Below are 27,398 nucleotides of genomic sequence, written 5' to 3' on the forward strand. Positions count from 1 at the left end.
CAGGAACCTTATCTAAGTAAATAAAAGATAAACTTGCTTAAGTCACGAGTAGAAAAATAATAAATTATGATTTTTAGCTTGTATGATATAAAAAGCCAAAAACCTGCAATAATGATGATTTTATCAATCGTCAAAACGGTAAGTCAGGGGTTTGCATGAAAAGAAATACACAAATGTAACGTCATAAATGTTTGATGTAATTTGACGTACTTTTTTAGTAAGGTAAATAAAATCGATTATTTAAAACGGTTAGTTTAGTTGCGATCTACTGGTATACCTTGTACAGGCACGAGGCTACTGGCAGAATCTCGATACACATGCAAGTAGCTCAATTTTGCTTGTAACATGTAAAAAGTACTTTGTGTAACTGGCATACTTTTGTGCGAGTAACAAGCACGACGTATCACCGGCTAGTTATTTAACATTTTTGCAACAAACCAATATTGCAGTTATAAGGAGTCACATCACATAAAAATAGCATATCTAGAGCGACCATAATATTATTATGACTATGAAAGCGACGCCATAACGTGTCTTTCTATCACGTAGATATTGAGAAAATTCAGCTGCCAACTTTTCTTTTCTACTAATCTGGTAGCTTTCGAGAATGGCAACAATTGTGTTGACATTCGTCAGAAAGCAGTGTTTCCACTCTTAGCGACTTCGCCCTATTTTAGGGTGAAATGACGTGGAAACGAGTTATTAGTACGGTTTAGGGTATTTTGAGAGCATGAGAGTTACACTTTCAAAATTGAAGCGACGCGGTCAGCTGTAGTTACAGTCCCTGTGCTTCTGGTAGTTTAGTAATAAAACAAAACAAAGTAGTTAAATCTTTATTTACAAATTGAAAGTAACAAATTAAATTTAATACATTTTTAATATAATAAATTATATTACCACATCAATCTTTAACTACCTACATACTACCTACCTAACTATAGATGTAATAAGGAGATTGTGGATTAAATTCTAAAATAACGACTAGATAGATGTAGGTAAGTATAACTAGATATTATGAAAAGATCGTTCAAAACTGACTAACTAATTTATTATGTACGATTAAGAATACTTAGGCTAAAGATTAAAAATATTGACTACAAGATGATCTAACTACATGACTACATCATCTAGAATCTAGATCGACATAGTAATCGGGGTCATGAGGCAGGCGGGATGCCCCGCACATCCGCCCGTCACCCGTAGATTACTTTACTCTATGGTCACCCGCGCTATCCCGTACTGGGTTAGCGCGGGGGCCGTACGGTTGTGCGGGATGTCCTCACCCCAATTGCCATGTCGACCTATCGCGAACTATATACTTAGCTATAAGCTTTATCTACATCATGAAATAAGAAGTTAAGAAAGAAAGAGTCAAAAAAGTAATAGAAGTTAAGTATAGTAAGTACAACATTTTATTTTTACTAAGTAGACGTAGCGTAGGTAGGTACCTCTTCTGAAAGATTAAATACCTAACTAAGGAAGTAGACAATCTTTATCACGGCTTAATATCACTACATTAAACAAGATTTTTAGTAATAATGAGAGTAGTAGACCCATGTAAACAATACTAGTAACAAATAATAGGTAGGTATGTACAATCCAGTTTTCTAAACAAGATCTAACGATTACTTATGATTATAAATAAGCAAATATCAATATAGAGCTCAAAGCTTAGGCAAGTATAAATTAGAGATTTGGAGTCTAGAAATCGATTGAATAAGATTTTCTGTACAACAAGCTTCATTTGAAGCGGTAAGTGCAATTAGAACCAGTCGGCCGAAAGCTAATTTTATATAGCTTCTACCTATGGCTTCTACATTTACAAGTATACCGCGTATTCCTTCAAAGATCTTTCACATTTTAAAATCAAAATACAAATGCCTTAATTCTCTTTTAATCCATAATATCATCGTCTATGTCTGAAGATTCGCCCTTCGTGTCCTCGTTTTGTTCTTTCGATTCGTCCTTACGTTCCTGAGAGTGCAGATTTTCATACACGCACTTCAAATTCCTCATTATGTACGACGTACCGTTGGGCTTTCCCAAAAACCTGTTACTCCGCTCGAAGTATTTCTCCGGCCCTTCTGTTTGAGTGTGGTTCGATCGAACTGGTACCGCGAACGCTGACAAGTGTCGAGGTTTCTGTCCTAGATCTTTACCGAGTCGTTTCTCCAAATTCAATTCATCTAATCTCCCTTCCTGGTTTATGTTCACGTCCATAGCCTCAGCTCTCTTCCTGTCATAGATGTGTCCAGATACGCGTAGATCAATGAAGAAATTCAATGGGTCGACTCCAAATTGCGGGTTGTAAAGCGGCGGATACCACATTGGAGGCGGTGGGGGTAAGATCAAGTTTGAAGAAGGTACCGTGTTAGGTTCGACAGAATTCCTTCCAACGCAAGGTGACGGTTTAGGGAGCTCCTCTGTTCCGACATCCACAAAGGTAGATTGGCGACCAGGTGGGCCGGGACTGCTTGGTTTGGGTGGCTCAGGTTTTGGTGACAGCGTCGGACTCGGGGATTGTTCGCCCGCTCTAGGTTTTTCGACTGTAAGTTCTAGAGGAACTTCGGGGCGTACTTCTGGTTCTTTCTTTTCCTCTTGCTTCGGCCAATCCCGTCTCCACTCTTCGTTTTCTGCAAAGTATTTGTGCGAGCGGCGCTTGAAGCGGCGATGGTAGTGGGGAGGCCTGCAGCCGTGGCGAGCGTTGACGAATGACCTCAGCATCTCGCTGAAGAAGAACGCGTGTGGCTGGAGCGGTAGAGCACCGTAGAGGTAGGGCGGTGTCGCGGCCAGTAGTCTGGAGACGAGCTCGGTATTCCGCAGTTCGCGGACGTGTGGTTTGGTGGCTGGCTCCACGGGCTTCTCATCTTGAACTGAACCCATACCCTGTGAACAATATATTAGGTATAACAAAACTTATATACCTACTAACTAAAACATGAATCGCTGTAATATTACTTAGGACATATAATTTTGTTAGTTTTTTTGTGGAATAATATATCCGTTGGGTAAATATTTTTTTTTAAATAAATGTCGAAAGATTATTTAACTATACCTTCTTAATATACTTCTACTTTACCTACCTACTTATACAAAAGACAAAAGATGACCTTTTGTTAAAATGGCTATAAATATACGTAACTTTATGTAAATAATAATATCTATATGATGTACTCGTTATTCTATATGTGTCGAGAGGACTGAGGAGTGCGGAGCGACACTTCAGCCGGAGATTATCTCGATTCGCACCCCTATCACGAACAATGCACTTTCAATATTCCACGAGGGCTACAAATGGATTCAACGCTATAACTTTATAATATTATGTTATACGTAGGTATATATCTATTTACTTAGATTAAGTTTAGACTCGATTTGGTGTCTAAATCAGAAACTTGAAACACACAGAGCCTCGTTAGCTCAACGGTTGAGGAGCAGACTGAATTCCGAAAGGTCGGCGGTTCATATCCCACCCGTTGCACTATTGTCGTACCCACTCCTGGCACAAGCTTTACGCTTAATTGGAGGGGAAAGGGGAGTATTAGTCATGATTAGCATGGCTAGTATTCTTTACAAAAAAAAAATCAGAAATGTAAGATGTGCATCTATTAGATCTACATATTATTACCTACTTGTGGCTCCACTGCGCGAATGTTTCGAGTTTGGGCGAGTTTGACCACTGAATGGGTAGTGAGTTTGACGAAAGTTCGGCAAACGGCAAATCTTCTAGCCAGTTGCCAGTGCAGCCACCACATTGAATCAAACCCCGGCTGGGTTAATTTGGCATTATTTCTAAGTTGCTCAAGGTATTTAAGGTTTTGTGGGAGGTTTCGCAGAATTCGTAAGAAATGCACATTCTGTAAAAAATTCAACTCTGCGTATTACGGCTCATGAGACAGGTAGATACCTACAATACAGCCCGCTGACAGATAGACGGAACCAACTCTAAAAAAAAGCAAAGTTTACCTACATTTTTACGCGTTCAATTACGACCTCAATTTTTTGTGCACGCCTGAAAAACATCTATTATGACTCCCGTGTACTTGTCGGTTCGTCTGTCGACATCGATTTTTCAGCTCAGCGCAGTTTTATTGCCAATATTCGAATGATGGGCGCCCACTACCTACATCCGCATTCTAATAGCTTCGGATTTGTTTCTCTTTTGCATTTCCTGTATCGAAAATTCCGCTCTTAATTTTTGTGGGGTTTGGATTGGAACTCAGAATTCTAAAGGTAAACTCCGTGAATTATTATTACACTGGTTTTTAACCCCCGACCCAAAAAGAGGGGTGTTATAAGTTTGACGTGTGTATATGTGTATCTGTGTGTCTGTGTATCTGTGTATCTGTCTGTGGCATCGTAACGCCTAAACGAATGAACCGATTTTAATTTACTTTTTTTTGTTTGAAAGGTGGCTTGATCGAGAGTGTTCTTAGCTATAATCCAAAAAAATTGGTTCAGCCGTTTAAAAGTTATCAGCTATTTTCTAGTTTTCTTGTAGAAAAGAAGGTTAGATAACCCTTAGATTCATAATATTCAAGTGTCAATTGACAAATGTCAAGCTGTCAAGATGGACGTTGCCTAGATATACATAATTATTTATTTGGAAATGATTTGTCGGGGGTGTTGAAAATTTTTAATTTACACTTGTTGATTATTATGCTGTTGTATCAAATATGATCATTCATTATCATCATCATCACTACTGATCAGATCCACCGAAGAGACCCTCCTCTTAGAATACTTAAGTGTTTAGGCCACAGTCCACGCTAAACAAGTGCGGATCGGTAAACTTGACACACCTTTGAGAACATTATGGACACTTTCCAAGCATGGGTTTCCTCACGATGTTTTCCTTCACCGTTACAGCAAGTCATATTTCCTTAGTTGCTTAAAACGAATCTAACTCCAAGAAGTAAGAGGTGCGTGCCGAGGATCGTACCCTGGACTTCCCTAATTGGATTCCTTATACACGGGACTATAACCGCTTCTCAGGGACTTCTTCAAAAACCATTATTTATAATTCGGTTCAATCTGTTCTAGTGAGAAACTTCCACCGTTGTTAATAGTAAAGCACATAGGTAAGCTCACCCGTGCAAAGCCAGGGCGAGTCGGTTAGTCACTGCTAGTTATCTACACTACTTATTATAAATGCGATAATGTGCCTGTACCTATGCTAGCTTTGACGATTCAAAAGAACTTGTAAAAGTCTAATTTAATAAAAATATTTTGAATTTTGAATTTTTCACAGCTTTTACGGAGTTTAACATATTTTGAGGTACAGAGTTAGCTTACATCCCGGGGACGGACATAAATTACGACGTTTGTCCCGAAAAAATCGAAGAGTTCCCACGGGATTCTTAAAGGTCTATCTGTTTTACTGATTTATATAAAAGGTACATAGGTAGCTCGCGTCCCGGAAATTGACCGGCAACTTTGTATCCCGGAAAAGCAAAGGGTTCCCATGGGATTTTAAAGAACCTAATCGGATGAAGTCGCAGACATCGTCTAGTTGTATAATAAGACAATCTGCTCCACCCCGGTTTCACTCGGATAGAATTTCTGTAAATCCTTTCTTATTGAGATCTTCATTATAGAGAGAACTACGTAGGTAGGTACCTCGAGTTTTTGGACTCAGTGCAGGAGTTTTTTAGCTTTTAGTACGTAGTAGGTAGGTACGTTGATATCAAGTGAAAATACTCCTCAACCGTTGAGCCTCGATAGCTCAACGGTTGAGGAGCGGACCCACCCGTTGCACTATTGTCGTACCCACTCCTGGCACAAGCTTTACGCTTAATTGGAGGGGAAAGGGGAGTATTAGTCATGATTACCAGCATGGCTAATATTCTTTCTAAAAAAAAAATCATATTCTCCTTTTAAATTAATTATGTTATCATTCTTAAGCTTAGGTAATAATTGTATCTACTTACCTACCTATCTCAGAACAAAGATATTTTGTCCGTCATGAAACGATGATAGATATCTCGTCTCAAAACCAACAGATTCCGTCGCATAATTGAAACTGTAACAAAAGACCTTATACCTACATAGCTATACTAGCTAGCTATATTATTATGAACGAGTATATTAATAAAGGATCCCTGATGATTGGAATTAAATGTCACATTACCATATCGTTGAACGAGCCGCGATGAAAGCGATACATCGGATTTATTCCACAATGGCCGGGGAGGGGGTGTGCCAGGGCAGGATTTGAATTTTTGCCCCCGAATAAAATACTCGCATGTTGTTTGAATTGTTAGGTTTCCATGCCCAAAGGATAAAACGGAGCCCTAATAATGTCACTCTGCTATCTGTCTATCCGTCTGTCTGTCTCTCCCCATGTCACAGGTCTTTAGCTCGTAGACGAAATGAATCACAAACCTGAAATTTTGGTAATTGGTACGTCGACCCTAAACCAATTATATTGAATTAGAAATTCAATTAAATTATTTTTTAGGGAGGTTCCCATTCAACAAAAAAACTAACCGGATTTTTTTTCTTACCCTTGCATGTGAAGTATCATTGTTACTCATTGAGTAGAGTCAGAATATATTTTTATTAGCATCTTGCAATTATTATCTTTTATCGAATTGGAGCCCCGAACTTGAAGTCAATCTCTAGCTACGGCTCTGGTCGTGTTCACAATAAATTCAGAGTGGCGTATCTCTATTCAAACAGTTGATACGAGCGTGAAGCGGGAAGCGGGAACCGGGACGGATCTTACGTACGCGACGGTGGGCAAACATGGCGTTACCGCCTCCCCTGGGGGGGTATACTGGGCGACTCGACTGAAGAGATTTAAAAAAAATAATCTCCATCCTAACTCCTGACATAGGTATTCCCGGTATTTAATCAGTGATTTAGATGGATTAAGCCGTAATTTTTTTATACAGTTTCGTAAACTACTAGTAGGTACCCCTATTAGTACTATCTAGTATCTACTAATCACACTAATTTATATAGGTGAAAGTATTTTATGTCTGTACGTTTGTTACTCTTTCACGCAAAAACTACTGGGCGGATTTGTCTGTTTGGAATGGAGATAGCTTATACCTTGACTTAGCTACCGCGTATTATGTGAAAACCACTATGTTGATTGTTGAGAAATAATAAAAATATTTTTAAATTACTTAGGCCTACTTTACAGTCGCTTACCAGACATCAAATTTTCTGTTTGTAGTGAACATATTATTATCCCAAGAGAACTCCTGCCATTATGTGATCAATGGAAAGGAGTCACGACCCTCAGCAATGAAGGGATATAAAGAAGTGAACATATTACCTTAGAAAGCAGTTTCCATGAGAAGAGACGGCAATTAATATAACTTTTTCTCGCTCATTTGCCATTCTATACAATTTAGGTGAGGTATTATCTCTGTAGGTGTAAATAATAGGATTGGCGAGGTGTGCGGCGCACGGCGTTGGCAGCGAACGTTAATTTCCATATTAAAACCGCCACAAAGGAAGCAAATTCAAAAACCTCACCGTAGTGGGGTGGTAAAGAGATCGCGCGGATGTGTGAAGCGGAGCACTCGCGAATTTGGATGTGGTATGACCGGGTATGACCATTGATTTTAAAAGCACGGTATGACGTATGACGGTTCACTTCTGCTAATTTTATACTACCTGACACTATTTGCCATTTGTGAGAATTCATATTTTTTTTTTAATTTTAACTAATGCTTAGTACTTATCAAAAAAATTTAAATTCATTGTATTATTTGCTTTCACGTATTTGTGACATTTAGTAATATTTTTTTATAACATTGTTCTAATTTTTAACTAATATTTTTATTAAAATTCATTACTACTTTTAACTCAAGGCATAGTTGTGTTATTAAAATACGGCATATCACACAATCAGAATCGCCAAAAGTGCAGAAGCAGTGCTGTCAATTGTCATATACTTATGTATTATTGTTAAATTCTTCTAGTTCCAAGTAAAGTCTGAGCTCCATTAAAGTACGCTGTACGCTCTGTATATGAGCCTTTGTATTAACAAAGATCTTTGTGGTTTGATGGGGCTGCCATTAGATCCATCACTTTAGTTTAGGTAAGGTTTTGGGTATGAGGCACAGGTATGAGGGTTAAGCCCATGAAAACTTAAACGTAGGTACCCGATTCAAATTCAAATTCAAAATGTTTTTATTCAATTAGACTTTTACAAGTTCTTTCAAATCGTCAAAAGCATCTACCACTGGTTCGGAATGCCTTTCCTACCGAGAAGAACCAGCAAGAAACTCGGCGGTTGCTCTTTTCAAAGATTTGATATACAATATTATGCCATGTATAAAAGCAATTGAAGTCCTGCGCATTGCTGGAGCGAATCGCAGGTCAAATCCACGCTTTTTTATCATTTACATAACATTCTGAAACATAAATGAAAAAAATTAAAATATTTGTACTAGTTATACTTTCTTCTTAAAACGCATACCTAATATATCACGCCAGAAAGCTATTTTACTTTTCCGAAGACTCCATCCCTTGAAATAAAGATTTTGCTAGACCTCATTGATATTTTTAACCGTCTTCAAAAAAGGAGGAGGTTCTCAAATCGTCGGAATCTTTTTTAACAGCCCATTTATAATAGTCACATCCATTTCTCTTTCGTTCTACATCAGTAACAATGCAAACAATATTGCGCGCAGTACGTAGATACGACGGGGTATGATAATCGCGTCAAAACGCACGTGAAGTGCCGCGAGGAGGCCCGGGAGGGGGGAAAGGGGGCTAGGGGTGGCGCTAAGCCGGTGACAGCTTTAAAACGTACCCGATTATCCGACTGAGTGTACTCTAGTCTGAGACGGTCGCTTGAAAAGATATGATTTATGCCTACTGGTGTTTAGATAGGTATAAATAAGTATTAATGGCTTTTGTATGAGTAGCAATAATTTTTCTCGGGTAAAATATGGATACGCTAGTAAAACATTCAATTTATGCAATAACTATCGAATATAGGTCAAAACGTAGAGCTAGAAATAAAGATTTTGCTATAACAAAGAAGCGTTTATACGTACAATAGTTTTTGAGATCTCGTGTTTAATCAGTAAGTAAGTATGTAAGTATGTACGTCAGTGATCTTTCGCTTTTATATATAGTATAGATATGAATCTACTTAAGTAAATTATACCACCATAGTTTACCTAATAATAAGTGCTACAAAATATCAGGAAACCTAAATTAATATCTTGATATCCTATCCTAGGTAGGAATCGATTCGATATCGAAATGATTTTTCAATCTGCACGCTGACAAAACGAATATTAAAAAAATATATCATTTGAATTCCAAGAGCAACACGGAAATGATTTTTACGTACAATCCATCTCAACGCGCCTTTTTTAGAGATCCGTCACGGTGCAAAATAATAAAATAAAACCGCTAGCAGCGAGCCCGCTGTTAATTACAGCCGGAAAGCCGGAATGCGGTGTGCTGCACTTTTTGTTTTCGGACTTTTGATGGATCTGTTATCTATTTTTTACTTCGTTGTAAATTTTCCACGAGGCTTAGGAATCGCAGGAATTAAATTGATTTCGGTAAATCAACAGGACATCTCAAACAAAATTTCGAACTTTTTTTTTGAATGGGAAGTTTTTCTTGAAAGGTTCAGATTTTGATGATCCGTCTTCACCGAAATGATGAAGCAATATCATCAGGCCCAACTCAAGGTTTAACTGCATTTACATACCATATACCTAACTTGTCAAATATCTCCTTCCTCGTTGACTACTTTAAATGCCTATACTTTTACAAAGCTACGATAGAATTATAGGTAGGTACATTAGCAACTACCCACGATTTCGCTCTCGAAAAATTCAGTCTCATCACTTGTCTACATCATAAAGGCAACTCTGTGAAAAAATTCAGCTTCCCTAGGTACGTCTGAGTCAGGACTTATCTATTAGTGTGTGAAAATACAAGGTAAAATTACAACCAAAAGTCTTGTTTCTGAAAGTCACCTTAATATAAATTTATGTGATACACCATGGAAATGTAGGCAATTTCCTAAACTGATCAAAATCGTGATAATAAAGGCACCAAATAAAGAGGACCGAGCGAACCAACGGAAGAATGTAATGATGCTTGAATGAATGATCGCGTATCATTCCCGAAAATACTGCCTGATATTGTGAAATTAATAAACTGAATTTCGTTGCGGCATCTAACGCTTTTGAAATTCGTTACCCTACTGCACTGAAATACCTGTATTATTTTTGACATTCAAATGTGATCTTTAGATTTTCATTAAATAAAGACTGATTTCATAATTTTTAAATTGTTAACACCTACAATCCAAAAAAATCTAAGTAAATTTTTAAATACAAAAATCTTATCAAAAGAATGTTGATCAAAATCAACAATGGGTGTACTGAAAATGTTCAGATTTGCTCGCTTGGTTGCCCATCTCGGATGTTATAGCTAAAAGCCCCAAATTAACCATACAATAAAGCCTCGTCTGAAAACCGCATGTTTGAAAGAAGACCCGATGTCTTAACTCAAATCATCACTCTGATTTTACAAATTATATTATTGCTCTATCAAAATGAAACACAACAGTGAATTAATTAATTCCCCTTCCTCCCGACGCTGGAATCTGTTAATTACACGCGTAATTCTCTGTAAACTTAAGATACACACGTTTACTTAATCAAAGACGTTGCGTGCTTCTAATTATTACTTGACATCAAAGAAAGAAAATTTTACATATGTAATATTTACATAGGTACATATTGTACGTATTACAAATTACTAAGCTGTTTTTGTAATGAAACTATATCAAAAACTTTACCTATGAAAATATTAACCTGAATACAAAATTAGAATAGAATAGAATGGAATAGATTTTTATTCAAATAAACTTTTACAAGTGCTTTTGAATCGTCAAATAATTTACCACTAACTTAATTTACCATTAACAATTCAATACAATAAAATAATACAATACAATACAATAAAAGAAAAAAATCGGTCAAGTGCGAGTTAGGTTTGCACAGGTAGTACTTATAGTACAAGAAATTACACTTTTTCGTTATTTTTTTTATTTTTTATTTTGAAATTTTTAATATTTGTTGTTTGTTAAAGCGGCAATAGAAATACACATTCTAAAAAAATTTCAGCTACGAATGCAAATGAAAAATACTAAACGCGCAAGATTAAAAGAGATAGTGCTCAAATGTGACCCAAGCATGACCCAAGTTTATGAAAAAAATATTGTTTTAAATAAATATATGTTAACAACATCAAACACGCGGAGATAACAGACTTGTTTCAGCAAAAATATAATATTCAAGTTTTCCGCAAAAAAATCATATTTGCCGCAATATTGTACAAAGGTAGGAATGTACAGGTACATGTAGGAGCTCTCTTTATTTTATTTCCCTGCAAAGCCTAATAAAAGCGTTATCGTATCGCCACACAATAGCAACTGTCGTCTGCTTCCATCAAAACGCAATACATTCGCGGAGGAAAAGAAAATATTACGCCTAACATTTACGTAAGCATTAAGTTACATTTAATATTATAATGGTTTTATAAAGTTTTGTGTATTACAAACTCGCAGAAATTGATATTGACATGAACAATGACGTCGATTTCTTCAAGTTTCATTGCTAGTGGAGACACAGCATTAAAATAATTAAGAGATTATTTTATTTAATTTTATTTTTATTCAGATACAAGTTAGCCTTTGACTGCAATCTCACCTGGTGGTAAGTGATGATGCAGTCTAAGAAGGAAGCGGGCTAACTTGGAAGTTGTATGGCAGTTTTTAACCCCCGACCCAAAAAGAAGGGTGTTATAAGTTTGACGTGTGTATCTGTTTATCTGTGTATCTATCTGTGGCATCGTAGCTCCTAAACTAATGAACCGATTTTAATTTAGCTTTTTGTTTGAAAGGTGGCTTGATCGAGAGTGTTCTTAGCTATAATCCAAGAAAATACGGATTAATACCGGAACGTTAAAAATTTACTGTCCGTCAATGGCCATTACATTATTTTGCCATTTCTACGGCAACGCTACGCTGCGCCTACGCACTTTCTTTACGTAGCTTGTCTACGAAGCACGTAGCAAGGAGGTACTACGACTGGTAGAGCAACATCATTATTCCTACGCTATGCTTTTATTAGAAGAAACACGACGACCGACGTGATATTGTATTACCAAAAATATTTTATTAATAAAGGACCATAGAAATAGGAAGTAATAATAATTCTTGGTCTATTTAAAGGTCGAGATGGTTGAATTTTGCAATAATGCTAATAGTGCGAACCGGAACGCTAAGTCGCTTGGCCGCACGATTTTATTTTGCCAGTAGAGTAATAACTAACGATGGCCAAAACCTCTCAACTGATCATTTCGTATACATTTTACTCTAAATTATCTCTTAGTTCTTAAATATGCAAATAAAACTACTAGATTTTATTAAATCTTCAAGTATTAAGCTACAAAAATCTTGTAACTTGTATCTTGTAGGAAACTAGATTCATGTCGCGAGCATGTCACTCACACAAATTACCATACTAACAAAAACAAAGACACGTTCACGGAAAAACCGTCCTTAAAAATAAAAGTAAGACGCAAAATCTCGTGTACGGAAGCTTTTGAATACAGTTAGTACGTTTTTATTCAACTTTAAACCCTATTTCGTGGAAGACAAAGTGTAAATTAACTTAATTTTCATTCGACGTGATACGTGTAAAGTATGTAAATGTAGAGAGTGAGTTTGCTTGTAACGTAAGTGGTGGTGCAACGCGATATTCCCACAGTGAGATATGAATACATTGTATTGGCATTAACGCTTTGATTTCACTGCCAACGGTCTGGCGTTCAGAGTTCTGTCTTCCAATCTAAACACAGAACTCTAAGAACTGTATGCGAACTCTAGATCGTAGTCTCTGGGACGTAACGTAACATACCCCTTGCTATAGTAAAATAATATGATTATGAGAGTTGATCGATAACAGTACGTTTTTTATTAATTAGCAGAATTATTATAGAGAATAGTAATACCTATTCCTACCTACCTAATGAATGCATTAAACATCATTTATGCCTTCTAAAACAGGAAATAAGAGCTTCTACAAAACATTCAATTTATCAGAATCTAAATATGTATTTAAAGAAAAAATTACTGACTGATTGACTGACTGACTGATCTATCAACGCACAGCAACTACTAGATTTATCGGGCTGAAAGGCAACAGATAGCTAATAATTATGACGTACACATCTGCTAAGAAAAGATTTTTGAAAAGTCAACCCATGAGGATTGAAATAGGAGTTTGAAATTTGTGTAAACCACGCAGATTAATTTGCGAATCTAGTTCATAATATAATCCTACCACCGTTATTATCAAATTCAGACCAAACTAACTGTCTGCAGTCTAATCCGGTAAAAAGCAAACATTGACCAAAATTAAGGCTCTTGTTTGATTAAGGTTCTTTGGCTCACACATACTGTCCCAGACTCGTTGATACTTTACTTGAAATTTTAACCTAGATAGGTAGAAGTTTTTTTTTAAACCAATAAGCATTGTTACTAATTATTTTAATTGTGAATCTATTCACTATAACACAAGTTACCGAGATGTCGAGCTTTATCTATACTCCTATATTAGTCATAAATTAGGCTAGATCGTAGTACAATTGAATGGCTCATTGGCACTCATAATAAGAAAAAAAAGCCAGCCAAGTGCGGGTCAGATACGCGCACCGAGGGTTCCAATCCGTAAAAAAAAATTCCTAAAAAATAGGACTGTAGTACGGAATCCGTACTACAGTCCTATTTTTTTAGGAATTTTCTACGATAAATCAAAAACTATTATGGATAAAAATAAATTGAAATCTTTTTTTAGAATGTACAGGTAAAGCCCTTTCACATGATACCAAACTTGGTATAGTAAATTTTGAAAGTTGAAAGTTGAAGATAGATAAATAAAAAACTTTATTGCACACAAAACATGAAATAACTAAGTAAGACAAAACAAAGAAACTAAAAACTAAAAACGTACATAAAAATTCTTATTATTTGTTCATGAGATGTTCAACGAGAAGTACCCTAGGTATAGGTTTCTTGACAGACACGACTGACAGACAGACAACGAAGTGACAAAATATTACAAAGTCTCGTAGACTACAGGCCCATGTTTAAAAATGGGTGGGTCATATGAACCACCAGGTGACGTATACAGGACGATATAAGAGCATAAAATAATAAGTTTCAGCACTATGCCGTCACTTGTAAGCTGTCCAACAGAGTGCTGGTGAGAATTGAAAAGTGCAGGTAGAGTGAGTACATTTTGGTCATATATTTTTGTACGGCATTTTTACCATCGATAGATCCATGAAAAATAATAAGAAAGCGCGCAGTGCCGTAAAAAAATGGTGCGCCACAAAGTCAGTAAATGTTTTGATTTTCTGACAATTTCCGGGGTAAATTTGGTCATTTAATTCTGTACGGCACTAGTTTCATACTGTTTCAATACAGCCTCTAATCCATTATTCCGCAACGCCGTACAAAAATCATGCGACAAGGGGAAAAAATTGAGGGTAGCAACCCCCTCTCTTTCCGTGGTCCGGGGGGTGATTTGAGAAAGTACGGCTTTGGTTCCAAAACATTATCTAGCACTCAAAAGTACTATTCAAAATAATGCCGTAAAAAAATTAGTGTTCATTTGAATGTGTATCAATAATTATCTTAATTTCATGGTATACTTAATTTTTAAAGCTGTAAAATCATTTGACTCTGTACGGCAACTTTTTTTTTAACATGATAGTGTAAAATACTATTGTTATATAGTATTGCCGTTCAAAAGAAACTGTTCTAAAAAAAATTATAGATAAATACAAAAACTGAAATTTTTCAAATTATTGCAAAAGTTTAAATATTCATAGATTAATAAAATATAGCAATTTTCTACGCTTTTCCCTTGTTTTAAATAGTATTAAGATAAATAAATTAGGAAAAAATTATGCCGTACATTTTAATGCAGACCATATCTTTTAGGCTGATGAAAATGACGCTACCATTTTAAGGGTAGTACTTTATAGCCATCTGATACTGTACGGCATTAATATATTTTTGAAGAGAACAATTGATAATATGATAAAATCACTATGCCGTCTAACTGAAGTGAACGGGTGTGTATATAATATCCACATCCCCTACAAACCTTTGGACCAACGAAAATGTACGGCATGTAAAAAAATATTATCTATGCATAAAACACTTTCAAAATAAATTAATTTTATGTTGTTTCAAATCACCCCCCGGACCACGGAAAGAGAGGGGGTTGCTACCCTCAATTTTTTCCCCTTGTCGCATGATTTTTGTACGGCGTTGCGGAATAATGGATTAGAGGCTGTATTGAAACAGTATGAAACTAGTGCCGTACAGAATTAAATGACCAAATTTACCCCGGAAATTGTCAGAAAATCAAAACATTTACTGACTTTGTGGCGCACCATTTTTTTACGGCACTGCGCGCTTTCTTATTATTTTTCATGGATCTATCGATGGTAAAAATGCCGTACAAAAATATATGACCAAAATGTACTCACTCTACCTGCACTTTTCAATTCTCACCAGCACTCTGTTGGACAGTTTACAAGTGACGGCATAGTGCTGAAACTTATTATTTTATGCTCTTATATCGTCCTGTATACGTCACCTGGTGGTTCATATGACCCACCCATTTTTAAACATGGGCCTGTAGTCTATCGGTGGCAAAAATAGATTCCGATTTAAATTAAATGTGATTCTATTCAGGCTAGTGTGCGACTCTGCGTTGCTAGGGAGATCTCAATAGTGGAGCGAGCGATGTCCACGCTGCATCCCGTGGCGTAGGAACAATGGCTTTCAGTCCGCGCGCCGCTATTGTCATACGGGAATCACCAGGACTATGCAAATGTAGTCTTTTAGGGTACCGTAACACAGTCAGCTGAAATCTCTTTTTTACGTGAAATCACGTTTTAATCATATGGTATACGTATGTTATGTAGGCTACGAGTTACCTACAAGAAAAACGTTACGCCGACGAAAATGTCAAGTCCCCTACATGCACTCTTTTCTTCTGTTTAACCGACTTCATAAAAGGAGGAGGTTCTCAATTCGTCGGAATCTTTTTATAACCAATATGAAAAAAAATTATATCCAACCATTGGGACTCACTCCGTTGAAAATAACAAGATAGTTTTATTGCTCCTTCCTGTGATTCTGAAAAATAGAAGATCTGTCTATCGGGTCTTCAGTGTTAGTTGGAATAGCTAACAAATTCATTTCAGTAAATGAGTATTTAAACCAAAAGTGAAATGATGCTAAAGTCTACCAAGTCTAGAATACCTATGCTAGGCCGCTATAAACCCACCTATCTAGTTTTCTACCGCGCCGGGACAAACAATAGTTCTCGGTCCACTCATCGCCGCTATTGTCACGGGAATCGGGATACGCCGGGACTCGATGTCGAGGTTGTCTTTTAGGATATCACTATCTGCATCCCTTTTATTACAAAACTATAGGTATATTTTTATCTATTTCATATGCAGAGCATGCGATTTCACCAACGTAAAAGTAAAGTAAAGTAAAGTATTCGAGAGTAATTTTTTTGAGCCTCGATAGCTCAACGGTTGAGAAGCGGACTGAATTCCAAAAGGTCGGTGGTTCAAACCCCATCCGTTGCACTATTGTCGTACCCTTTCCTGGCACAAGGCTTACGATTAATTGGAGGGGAAAGGGGAGTATTAGTCATGATTAGCATGGCTAATATTCTTTTTTTTTTGATATTTTGGCAGGTTTTCAATACAACAACTGTTATTATTACGCCCAATTTATACTAAGCACTATGTACACTAATATATAAAGAGATACAGTTTGTAAGTTTGTATACGAAGTAATCGTAGGAGTTACTGAACCGATATTGAAAATTCTTCCACCGATAGAAAGCTACATTCTTCCTGAGTGACATAGGCTAATTTCAGCACCCATGCAAAACCGGGGCGGGTCGCTAGTTGTTTATATTTTAATATGAATTAACTATGCAAGCCTGTAAAGAAATCCATACTTATATTTTTATATCATAAATACGAAAGTATATGTCTGTCTGTCAGTTTTCAGCCCAGCCGCTTAACCAATTATGACGTTTGGTACAGACTACACCGATAATCCTGGAGAATCAAAGGATTCCCATGGTATTTTTAAAAACCAATATCCGAAGTCGTGGGAATCATTTAGTAATTTATATATATTTGCTAAAAAAAAATTTGTCCATTGAGGTTTAGTTTTAACTCAGTACCAGGCATTTTTTTAGATCGTAAAGCTCCACCAAACTCTAATGTTTTATCTACGCATATTAAACCCAGTCCACTCAAATCCAACCGCAAACAAAAGGGACTCGAGCCCGGCTTCAAATCTCATCGCCAAATAACTGAGCAAATCTTAATCCGTCCATTGTCTCAGCTAATATCGCTCGTCGGCGACAGACGTCTCGGATATTAATGTAATGCTGCTCTTAAGGTAATTCTACCCCGCGGCCATAGAACCGTTATGATAAATGCGATTTAGATTTGTGACTCACTATCCTAACTGAAAATTTGAGAATGGGATTTTAAGTGAGTTATCTAGAGTAGTGAAGTGTTGAAACTACCTTAACTACTGAGAAATAGGTTATAGCATCTTCACAAATAGGTATTCTAATTGGAATCTTTCCAAGTTTGCCCGCTTCCATTTTAGATTGCATCATCAGGTGAGATCGCAATCAAGGGCTAACTTGTAATCGATAAAAAAAAGGATTCAAATTCAGCGATTGCGAATTACGAAAGCGAACTCATGCAATTTATTAACCCCCGACCCAAAAAGAGGGGTGTTATAAGTTTGACGTGTGTATCTGTGTATCTGTGTATCTGTGTATCTGTCTGTGGCATCGTAGCGCCTAAACAATGAACCGATTTTAATTTAGTTTTTTTTGTTTGAAAGGTGGCTTGATCGAGAGTGTTTTTAGCTATAATCTAAAAAAATTGGTTCAGCCGTTTAAGAGTTATCAGCTCTTTTCTAGTTTTCTTGTAGAAAAGAAGGTTAAATAACCGTTAGGTTCATAATATTATGTCAATAGACAAATGTCAAGCTGTCAAGATGGACGTTGCCTAAATACATAATTATTTATTTGAAAATGATGTTTTGGAAAACTCAGATACTTTGGATCGTCGGGGGTGTTATAAATTTTTAATTTACACATGTTGTATTTGAAAAAGTGAAGACAAATCCTTGTATGTGTGACATATTATTATACTACGTGTAGCCATACAGACCACACAGACTACATAGACTTTGGATTTATGAACTTTTGGACACCTTCGAACGTGCTTATAAAATCCTACCTATAGCGCAGCTGAAATTGTCAACAACTTCTATAGACCCGGGTACTCCGTGGATTGACGACAAATTCGTAGACTGTTGTTCGATGTCGTTTGTCAAAGCCTAACAAATATAATTATGCGCTTCATTTACGTAATTTACAATTTCCACACACGTAGTCTACGAACTACAGTCTCAGTAGTGTTGCTTAATGGCCATATTATGGCATATATTATGGCGCCATAGTCGCGGCGTCGTTTGATGTCGCCATATTATGATGTAGGGAAGTAGAGAGGGTGCCAAGTGTGATGGACACTTCAGCTTGATTCGCGCGCGTGGTGTAATAGATTCAAGATAATGTTCAAAATATTATGTACAATTGTTTCATCAACGAGAGATTATATCTTTGTTGTAACTACTCAAAGTCAAAGTCAAAGTCATTTTTTAACAAGAGTGCACAACAAACTCAGCCGGGTACTTTGATATACAATACATGTTCTATGATCCACCTATTACGGTTCATGGGATAGAAGAGCATGTTAGCAGACAGACGGACGGACAATTTCGGAGGTTTAGTAGTAGTGTAGCTGATGTTGTTAGACTCCGGTGAAATAACCAAATGTCAGCGTGTAGAGGTGGTATACCTCTAATAGGGTTTCCTTGACACTAAATACGTTACCATTATGGCATTGTGGTCGTGTGCTACGACAATGCTACGCCATGGCTACGAAAAATGTTATCTACCTTTCCTTTAGTTAAGTAATACTTAAGTTGAAAGAATATATTCGGTCCCATTTCCCCTTTTAAAACTTTTCAAAGCTAACAGGATACCTCTGATTACTTTGTTACATTAAAATCAATGAAAAACCGATAACAAGGGGGTCCTATAACACGGGAAAGTTTCTTTGTTACAATCTTGAGACTTGTTGATTCTCCATTTCTCCCCAACAAGAAAATAATAAACCCTTCCCTTCGCGAAACTCGTCGCCAAGAATTTATTGCCATGCCATAAATATTAAAAAGTTTGAGCATAAATCTCTGCTTTTAATATTACCGCGAGCAAACATATGCGGGAGGCAATATTACCCCGTTTCTTTGAATAATCTAAGATTTATAATGTTATTGGTGGTGCAGCCTTGAGGGATCGCTTTGAGTGGCAATAAATGTCTGTTAAGTTAGATTGTTTAGTTTTCTGTTTTAGACTTGTGGAAAATGGAGCTTTGTGTATTAGTATGTGATTTACAACTTTGTAGGGCTTCTATTACTGATATATGTCTCATGTCTGTCTGTTTATCTGTTTGTCTGTGGGCAGTATATATCTCATGAACCGTAACACGTAGAGAGTGGAGCAGAGTGTGTATTTGTATTGCCGCTATTACAACAAATAGTAAGAAATTCAGTATGAGTACCATGCTTTAGAAAAAAAAGTGTCATGGTACGGAACCCTTCGTGCACGAGTCCGGCTCGCACTTAGCCATTTTTTTTTAGCTTTATGACAAGATGCGAATTTTTTTACGACAATGATGAACAATACTTGGAGCATTTAAAACCAGTAAATATAAATTAATAGCAATATTAGCGCAAATTGTTACAATAAAGTTCATATAATAGATCTAGGATACTTATACGACTTGCTAATTAGGTACCCGAATCATTTATCAGTCAAAAAATTTGAAACATAACAAAATATTTATTTAGATGTATACCTACTCCTAAGTAAACTAAAAGCAAGTTACATGGTAGTATTCAATTATATTAATCTAACTAGACCAATCATAAACATACTCATAATTTTAGGGTTTCGTACCTCAAAAGGAAAAACGGAACGCTTATAGGATCACTTTGATGTCTGTTTGTCTGTCGTCCGTCCGTCGAGTCTGTCAAGAAACCTATAGGGTACTTCCCGTTGACCTAGAATCATGAAATTTGACAGGTAGGTAGATCTTATAGCACAAGTAAAGGAATTGTGATTACATCACAGAAAAACAAATTAAAATGTGTTTTAATTTTCAAAGTAAGATAACTAAACCAAGTGGGGTATCATATTATGAAAGGGCTTTACTTGTACATTCTAAAACAGATTTTTATTATTTTTATATAAAATGTCGGAAAAATACCCGAGTACGGAACGCTCGGTGCACGAGACTGACACGCACTTGGCCGGTTTTTTTTTTTAATATAAGTACAACCAATATTTGTCCAAGTCAGCAATACACTTGGCAATATGAGTTGGCGAGCTTTACGTCATTATTTGGGACAAACACACCTCCACCCTTCAATATAGGGATTTAAAAGAACAAAAAGAGCGGGTTTCAATAACCGCGCAAACAGTAATCTCCGCGGGATTACATATAGCACACTGCGTCGAGACTCGGGGGTGATGCGCTCTAATTCAGATAAAAACATCATAATAATGGTGGTATGTACTATAAAAACGATAGTGAATGAAAGTCACTGAAAGGTTTAAATTCTTTTTTTTAATCCATGAAAGTGATCGGAGTGATACACAAAGTGGAGACATGACAACTTTGATATTCATAAAAATCTCCTATTTTAAGTAACTTTATTACAATTTCTATTTTACGAAAATTCTCATTCGTTCTCATTCTCAAAATATCTTATTTTTGTCTCCAATCAAGTAACTAGATATATTATATCTCCTGATATAAAATCCAAGTTGCCCGCGCCATAATGTTTAGCGGGGATTAATGGTGAATCTCGCTGTCGTCTAAGCCTTTCTCATCCTGAGATGAGAAGCGACCCGTACTCAGTAGTGGGCCGGCGATGGGTTGCTCGTGATGATTATTGTTACAAAATGGGTGGATACTTAACAACTCAGCTACTCCTAATAGTTCTCCATTTACAGTAATTATATCACTATTTTCAATTTTTATCTGTTATCAAGTAACCAGATATCTCCCGATATAAAATCCAAGCCGCCATATTGTTTAGCGGGGATTAATGGCCCGCTGTCGTCTCAGCGATGGGAGAGCAAAGAATGGCGCTAATTAATCAAAAGTCGCCATCCGCTGATTTCCATGGAGATTCTCCGTCAACTTTCACTACCTCCCGCGGTTTGCTGCTCGCCTAATGGTTTCCTTTGTTGACGCTCAGTTATTGCCGGATTGAATTTTTGTTTGTCCCCATACCTATGATATGAGTATTACAGTGGACCCCCGGTAATCCGACAAACGTTTTGCAGGGCAGTGTCGGACTATCGAATTTGTCGGATTATAGAGTACTGCGTTTTAAGAACCCCTATAGTCTGGCGTTTTTTACAAAAGAGTACTTTGTAATCCGACAAATTAAAGATCCAACGATAAGATTCTATAATATGTTATACATACTTACTCTGAAATACAAGTCATAGGTACTTCACTATGTATGTCAAAAGTAAATCACATCACATCACACTAATACTATAAAGGGGAAAGTTTGTGTGTATGTGTAATTGTATGTATGTGTGTGTATGTTGGTTACTCCTTCACGTAAACGCACTAAACGGATTGGGCTGAAATTAAGATTGGAGATGGATTTATACCCTGGATTAGCACATAGGCTACTTTTTAACGGAATTTTTAAAAAACTTACATCCACGCGAAGTCGCTGGCATCAGCTAGTTCAATAATAAAATAGACTTGTCGGATTACAGGGGGTGCCAGATTAGACAGGGGCTGGATTACCGGGGGCCCACTGTATTTAAAAATATGAATTACCACAGGTAATTTGTCTCCGAATAAGATAATAATATGTGTTTCCCACCAGGTATCTTTAAAACAAGAATGAAAAGGCATCTTCAAAGCAAACGCGTCCTGTCTTAGGCCACATCATCACTTTCAGGTGTGATTATGGTCAAGCGGGTGCTTATAGTGAATTAAAAAAATATTAACTGTTTAAAAAAAATGCAACAGAGATGTCCACATGGTATAGAAAGTTGATATTGCCAGTAAAGTATCTTTGCATTTTGCACTTTATATGTCGACGTCAAAAGCGCGGTGATAGCCTGGTGGCATAGATAGTATGTACCTGGTGGCCTCTTATACCGATAGTCTGGGGTTTGAGCAAATAAATAAATGATTGATTGATTGATTGATTGTGCCCGGATACGCAGCTCTAACTTTTCGGAATTATGTGCGTCTTATTTTTAAGCAACTAAGCATGCTCCACCTCTTTCTGTCCATTTTCGTAACCTGTCATTTGAGTTTTGTGGTGTAATAAAGTATATACATACAAACATACATACATCTTTTATCTGTGAAGCAAAACATCGTGAGAAACCCTGTACTTATGCCTGAGAGATCTCGTCAAAGGTGTGTGAAGTTTGCCAATCCGCATTTGGCCAGCATGGTGGACTATATTGGCACAGGCTGTCCTACGTCTTGATTACAGAAGAGAGCCACCCCTACGTGACAAATAATCCATACTTCCATACTAATATTATAAATGCGAAAGTGTGTCTGTCTATCTGTCTGTCTGTTTGTCTGCTACCTTTTCACGGCCCAACAGTTTAACCGATTCTGACGTTTGGTACAGAGTTAGCTTATATGCCGGGAACGGACATAGGCTACTTTTTATCCTGGATAATCAAAGAATTCTCACGGGATTCCTAAAGACCCATCCGCTCAACTGATTTGTATGAAATTTGGTACCTTGCGTCCATGTTATTGACATAGATAACTTTTTATCCCGGAAAACTAAACAGCTCCCACGGGATCTTCAAAAACCTACATCCACGCGGACGAAGTCGCGGGCATCCTCTAGTTTCTTATAAATTAGTTAAATAGCTACGTAACAAGTGGCGACCTTGAGCATCATTTTACCACCGAACCGCAAGACGTCGGGCGAGTTTCCATCCTTATGTCGTCGACATTCCATCTACACGCACAAAACGTTTTGCGTCTTCATTCCTCATACACATGGCTAAGGTTTGGAATACTCTTCCGCGATCTGTGTTTCCTACCAATTACAATCCGGGTATCTTTAAAACAAGAGTGAATAGGCACCTTCTAGGTAAACGCGTCCCATCTTAGACCACATCATCACTTTCCATCAGGTGTGATTGTGGTCAAGCGCTTGCCTATAGTGTATAAAACAAAAAAAAATCGATATGGAAACAAATGAAACTGGAACCGCAGCGGGCCCAATGCTAATTAAAGCCCGCCGAGGCGTCGTTTCATTATTGCCTAATTGTTTTTAAAACAGCTTCCTGTTAATTTGTCGTTTGTTACCGCCAAGTTTTATTGCGAGAGGGAGTCTGCATATTGGATTTATTTTAATGTTACTAAGTTACTAAAAGTACTTAGTAAAAGCAAACATTCTACGATCTGATTAAAATATGGTACCTAATTACGAAATATTGATACGGTAATTAGGCGTAGGTACTTTATATTGGTGATGACATGATTAAATTCGGTACGATTAAAACTAATAATAAATAATTTATGTTGCCTATCTGTATAAGTTAGTTTATTACTAACTAATACATATATTATCATGGTCTTACTATATCCAGTATACCTAATAGGAGCTATTTACCGAATGCCTGCATCATAATTTAAATAAATTGAACAGGTAGGTATCTCTACATGATTTTATAATTTAAAATCCTTCGTTACCCAAAAGTTGGCATTAAATAAAGCTATTCAAAATCGCCATTCCGGTATTAAAAAATACATCTAAAGTAATTTGAAACTTTGGAAAGCAAGAAAGGGCAGATAAATTGATGCAAAGACAACCCCATCCTATAAATATTCCATAACTTACGAACCTCAACCCCTATTTTATGTCAATCATTGCGTGAAACTCTATATCCACTGCTATGCAAATGTCACAGTGTTAGTTTGATAGCTGACTACATTTGTTCCCCTGGTACTGTCTATCGGTACTGTATAGTCCTGAATGGAATTTTGAATGATCGCTCTTTAGTACAAACTATATAATATTCAATAGACTTTGTGTCTGCAACCCCGTGTGTTTTTCTAAGAAAACCTCATACAATAAAAAGAATACAACAATTATGAATATTTTGTTATTTTTATGCCAATCTACGTTAGCCGTGGCTCCTAGGCCCAAAATTTCCTCGGAAGCAATGACGAGGGCGGTCGCCAGTAATTGATAAGGTAATAAATAAATAATCATATTGTATTGTAGGTATTGCTTGTATGTACTTCTTGTTTTCGTGACAATTTTTAACAAAAAAAAATATTAAGTAATTAATTAGAGTTGGATAGAAGCAGAAATCTTTTATTCACAAATCTATGGTTTTAGAATGAGCTTAGGTACTTAGGTATTTTTTAATTCAGGAACTACTAGGTAGAGCAACTCCTCTGCCCGCTCTTACCAACATAAGTAGGTATAATATTATAGTAACAAACATTTGACATTTCATATTTCCTATTTCTCACCGTGACTAATCGCTAACCACAGCGCGAAATATTTCTTTTACTGTCCCCAAAGTTGCAGCATTTGACATTTTACCTGCTCCGCACTCCCCCAAAGATCACATAAACCTACCAGCAAATGTCGTAACTTGAAATATACTTAAGTATGTTAAAAGTCGAACAGTTATATAGTACATTTTTATTTATTTTATATACATACTAATCTAACTACCATAACTTTAGCGCACTTTCTAATGTCAATTTAACCTTACCTCTTTGTAATTGTCACCTTTTCCACGGCCCATTTATTCAAGCCATTTTGAGGAAATTTGGACATAGGCTAATTTTCAGAAAAAACCAGAAAAATCAAAGTTTCAAGGGAATTTTAAAAAATCCTAATCCACGTGGACGAGATTAGGGGCATTATCTAGTATCTAGAAAGTAGTGACAGCCCTGGCGTAGTAGTGAGTGGTGCGGTCTTATAAGTTCGATTCGATTCCTGGGTTCGATTCCCGGCAAGGCCAATTTGCGAATCTATTATTTCTAAATGTTGTCTCTGTTTGGTCTAATGGGAGGTTTCAACCGTGGATAATTACCATCCTATTAGCAAAGCCGTCCCGTGTGACGTACGAAAGTACGACGCCATGAATAAACCGGTAAGGTGTAAGAAGTATGAGTTCAATAAAAACTGTCATACCCTTCTAAGTTACCCCGCTACTATCTTAGATTGCACCATCACTTACCACCAGGTGAGATTACAGCCTAGAGCTAACTTGTAATGGATTTTTTTTAAAAAAAACGACGTAGGCACGCGAGTTCACAACGCAACAATTCGTCAATAAATAACACAGTAACGCAACAATTCGACACCTCCACAGTATAATCATAGTTCGCGACACGCATTTATCGGATCAAATTAGTGGTTAGGACAAAAGTGCTAAAAGCGTGGGGCTCGCCCCTCGTGTATAATGATATTAGTACGTAACCTCGCATTATTTCCAATGGGGTGGGCGTATCTATAGGACTGCTGCCCCAAGGATATGCAATTTCATATGGGTTTTGATTTTTAGGGTCCACGCTTTTTGGAGCACGGTCGTAGGTCTCAAAAGGTGTGTAAAACCCGCGCCAATATCTCCAAGTAGTCTTAGTCGCTAAGCGCCTGGCGCCCGGCGACTCAGTCGTTGGCGACCGTTAGAATCTGTGACTTATAATATAGATAGAAGTCGTCGGGTGAATAGTATATACGCACGCAATCGCCGCGACTCCAAACGTGCGCATGGGTAGGTATATATTATGTTACACACACAACCGTACGAATTTGTCTTCACTTTTAAAATACAACTGTATTAGTTTTGCCTATCTGGATCACTCCAATAGGCATCTTGAGAAAATCTTGGAGAAAATATGATATTTTCAAAGGTAAGGAACTTTCAAAAGTTTGGGTAGAAAAAGACAATGTTCCAGCACTCGAGAAAATAGGAGAAAATTAAAAAGTAATAAAAATACAAATGAGCCGCTTTCAATCATCCCTCTGACAACATCCCTCCGCCCGCGGGCAGGGTGGGGGTGCGAGGGGGGAGGATGTCACATGAGATTAAAAAGTTTGACGAGCTCCCACGGAAATTAGCATTTCACTCCTGAGCTTCATTTACATAGATACATAGACTCCTTCGTTTAATTTTTGCGAAAACGAACACAAATAAATATGGAAGGTAAAATATCTAACAGGAAACCCTTTAAAAATGTATAAGAACTGAAAGGAAAGGGGCACCTAAAATGCCATCGTCCATTAGTAAAAACTTTGAAGACCATTTTTAGCACTTTTTTTGACTGCGGTAGAGTGTAGACAGGGCTGCAACATCCAAGATGGGTAAGTTGCTATCCAAACTTTAAAAGGTTATTCTGTCTAAAGTCTGTACAGAATTTGCAAGGTAAAATGTCTAGAATATGGATGGTAAAATGTCTAGAACAAGAACCCCTTTAAAAATTTATGAAAACTGAAAGGAAAGTGGAACTTAACGCCATCATCCATAATTAGCAAAAACTCTCAATATTTTTGAAGACTTTTTGCACTTCTTTATGTTTGAAGCGGTAGAGTGCAGAGAGGGCTGCAACAGAAACTATCCAAACGTATTAGTTAGAAAATCAAACTGAGCTTTTATGGTTTGTCGGAAAATCAAAGATTTCTCACAAGATTTTTAAAATGTAAGTCAGTGCTGATGAAGTGGAGGGCATCAGTTTGTCTTTATTAATGACCATAACAAGATAAAGTTGAAAACTAAAACCCGACTGCGATCGAGTAAAATTGTTTTTCTGTGGCTTGTTATATTTAAATGTTGTGTAATGTGTTACATTTACGAGTATATTCATGAGCTCAGAATTTGCTCCTCTTTCATTTGACATCCCACTCGATACAATAGAAAAAAAAATTTTGGACACTTCCACTTTTTTTGATGTAAGTAACATCCGTTAGGTCAATTTTTCGTATAAAATATAATTTATGTCACCCGTACCTTTACGACGAATCAATTTACACCTCATTCATCAAAATCGGCCGAGTAGTTTAGGCACTAAGGTGGAACACACAGAATTTGGATACAAACATACATACATACATACGAGTACATACATGTAATAATAGACTGCTAAAATCATAACCCTTCCTTTTG

The 27,398-nt window shown here is 36.9% G+C and overlaps 1 protein-coding gene across 1 annotated transcript in view; it reads right to left on the reverse strand.

The window, feature by feature from the left end:
- Nucleotides 1–1,618: 1,618 nt before the first annotated feature.
- The window catches only part of LOC123874673, a 29,178-nt gene continuing 3,398 nt past the window's right edge, over nt 1,619–27,398 (reverse strand). The window contains exon 2 of the mRNA XM_045920176.1: nt 1,619–2,886. Within this exon, the coding sequence (XP_045776132.1) occupies nt 1,894–2,883 (990 nt within the window). The 5' untranslated portion in view covers nt 2,884–2,886 and the 3' untranslated portion in view covers nt 1,619–1,893. The remainder of the gene's footprint in view (nt 2,887–27,398) is intronic.

Source organism: Maniola jurtina, chromosome 18 (genome assembly GCF_905333055.1).
Source record: "Maniola jurtina chromosome 18, ilManJurt1.1, whole genome shotgun sequence".
Taxonomy (NCBI): Eukaryota; Metazoa; Arthropoda; class Insecta; order Lepidoptera; family Nymphalidae; genus Maniola; species Maniola jurtina.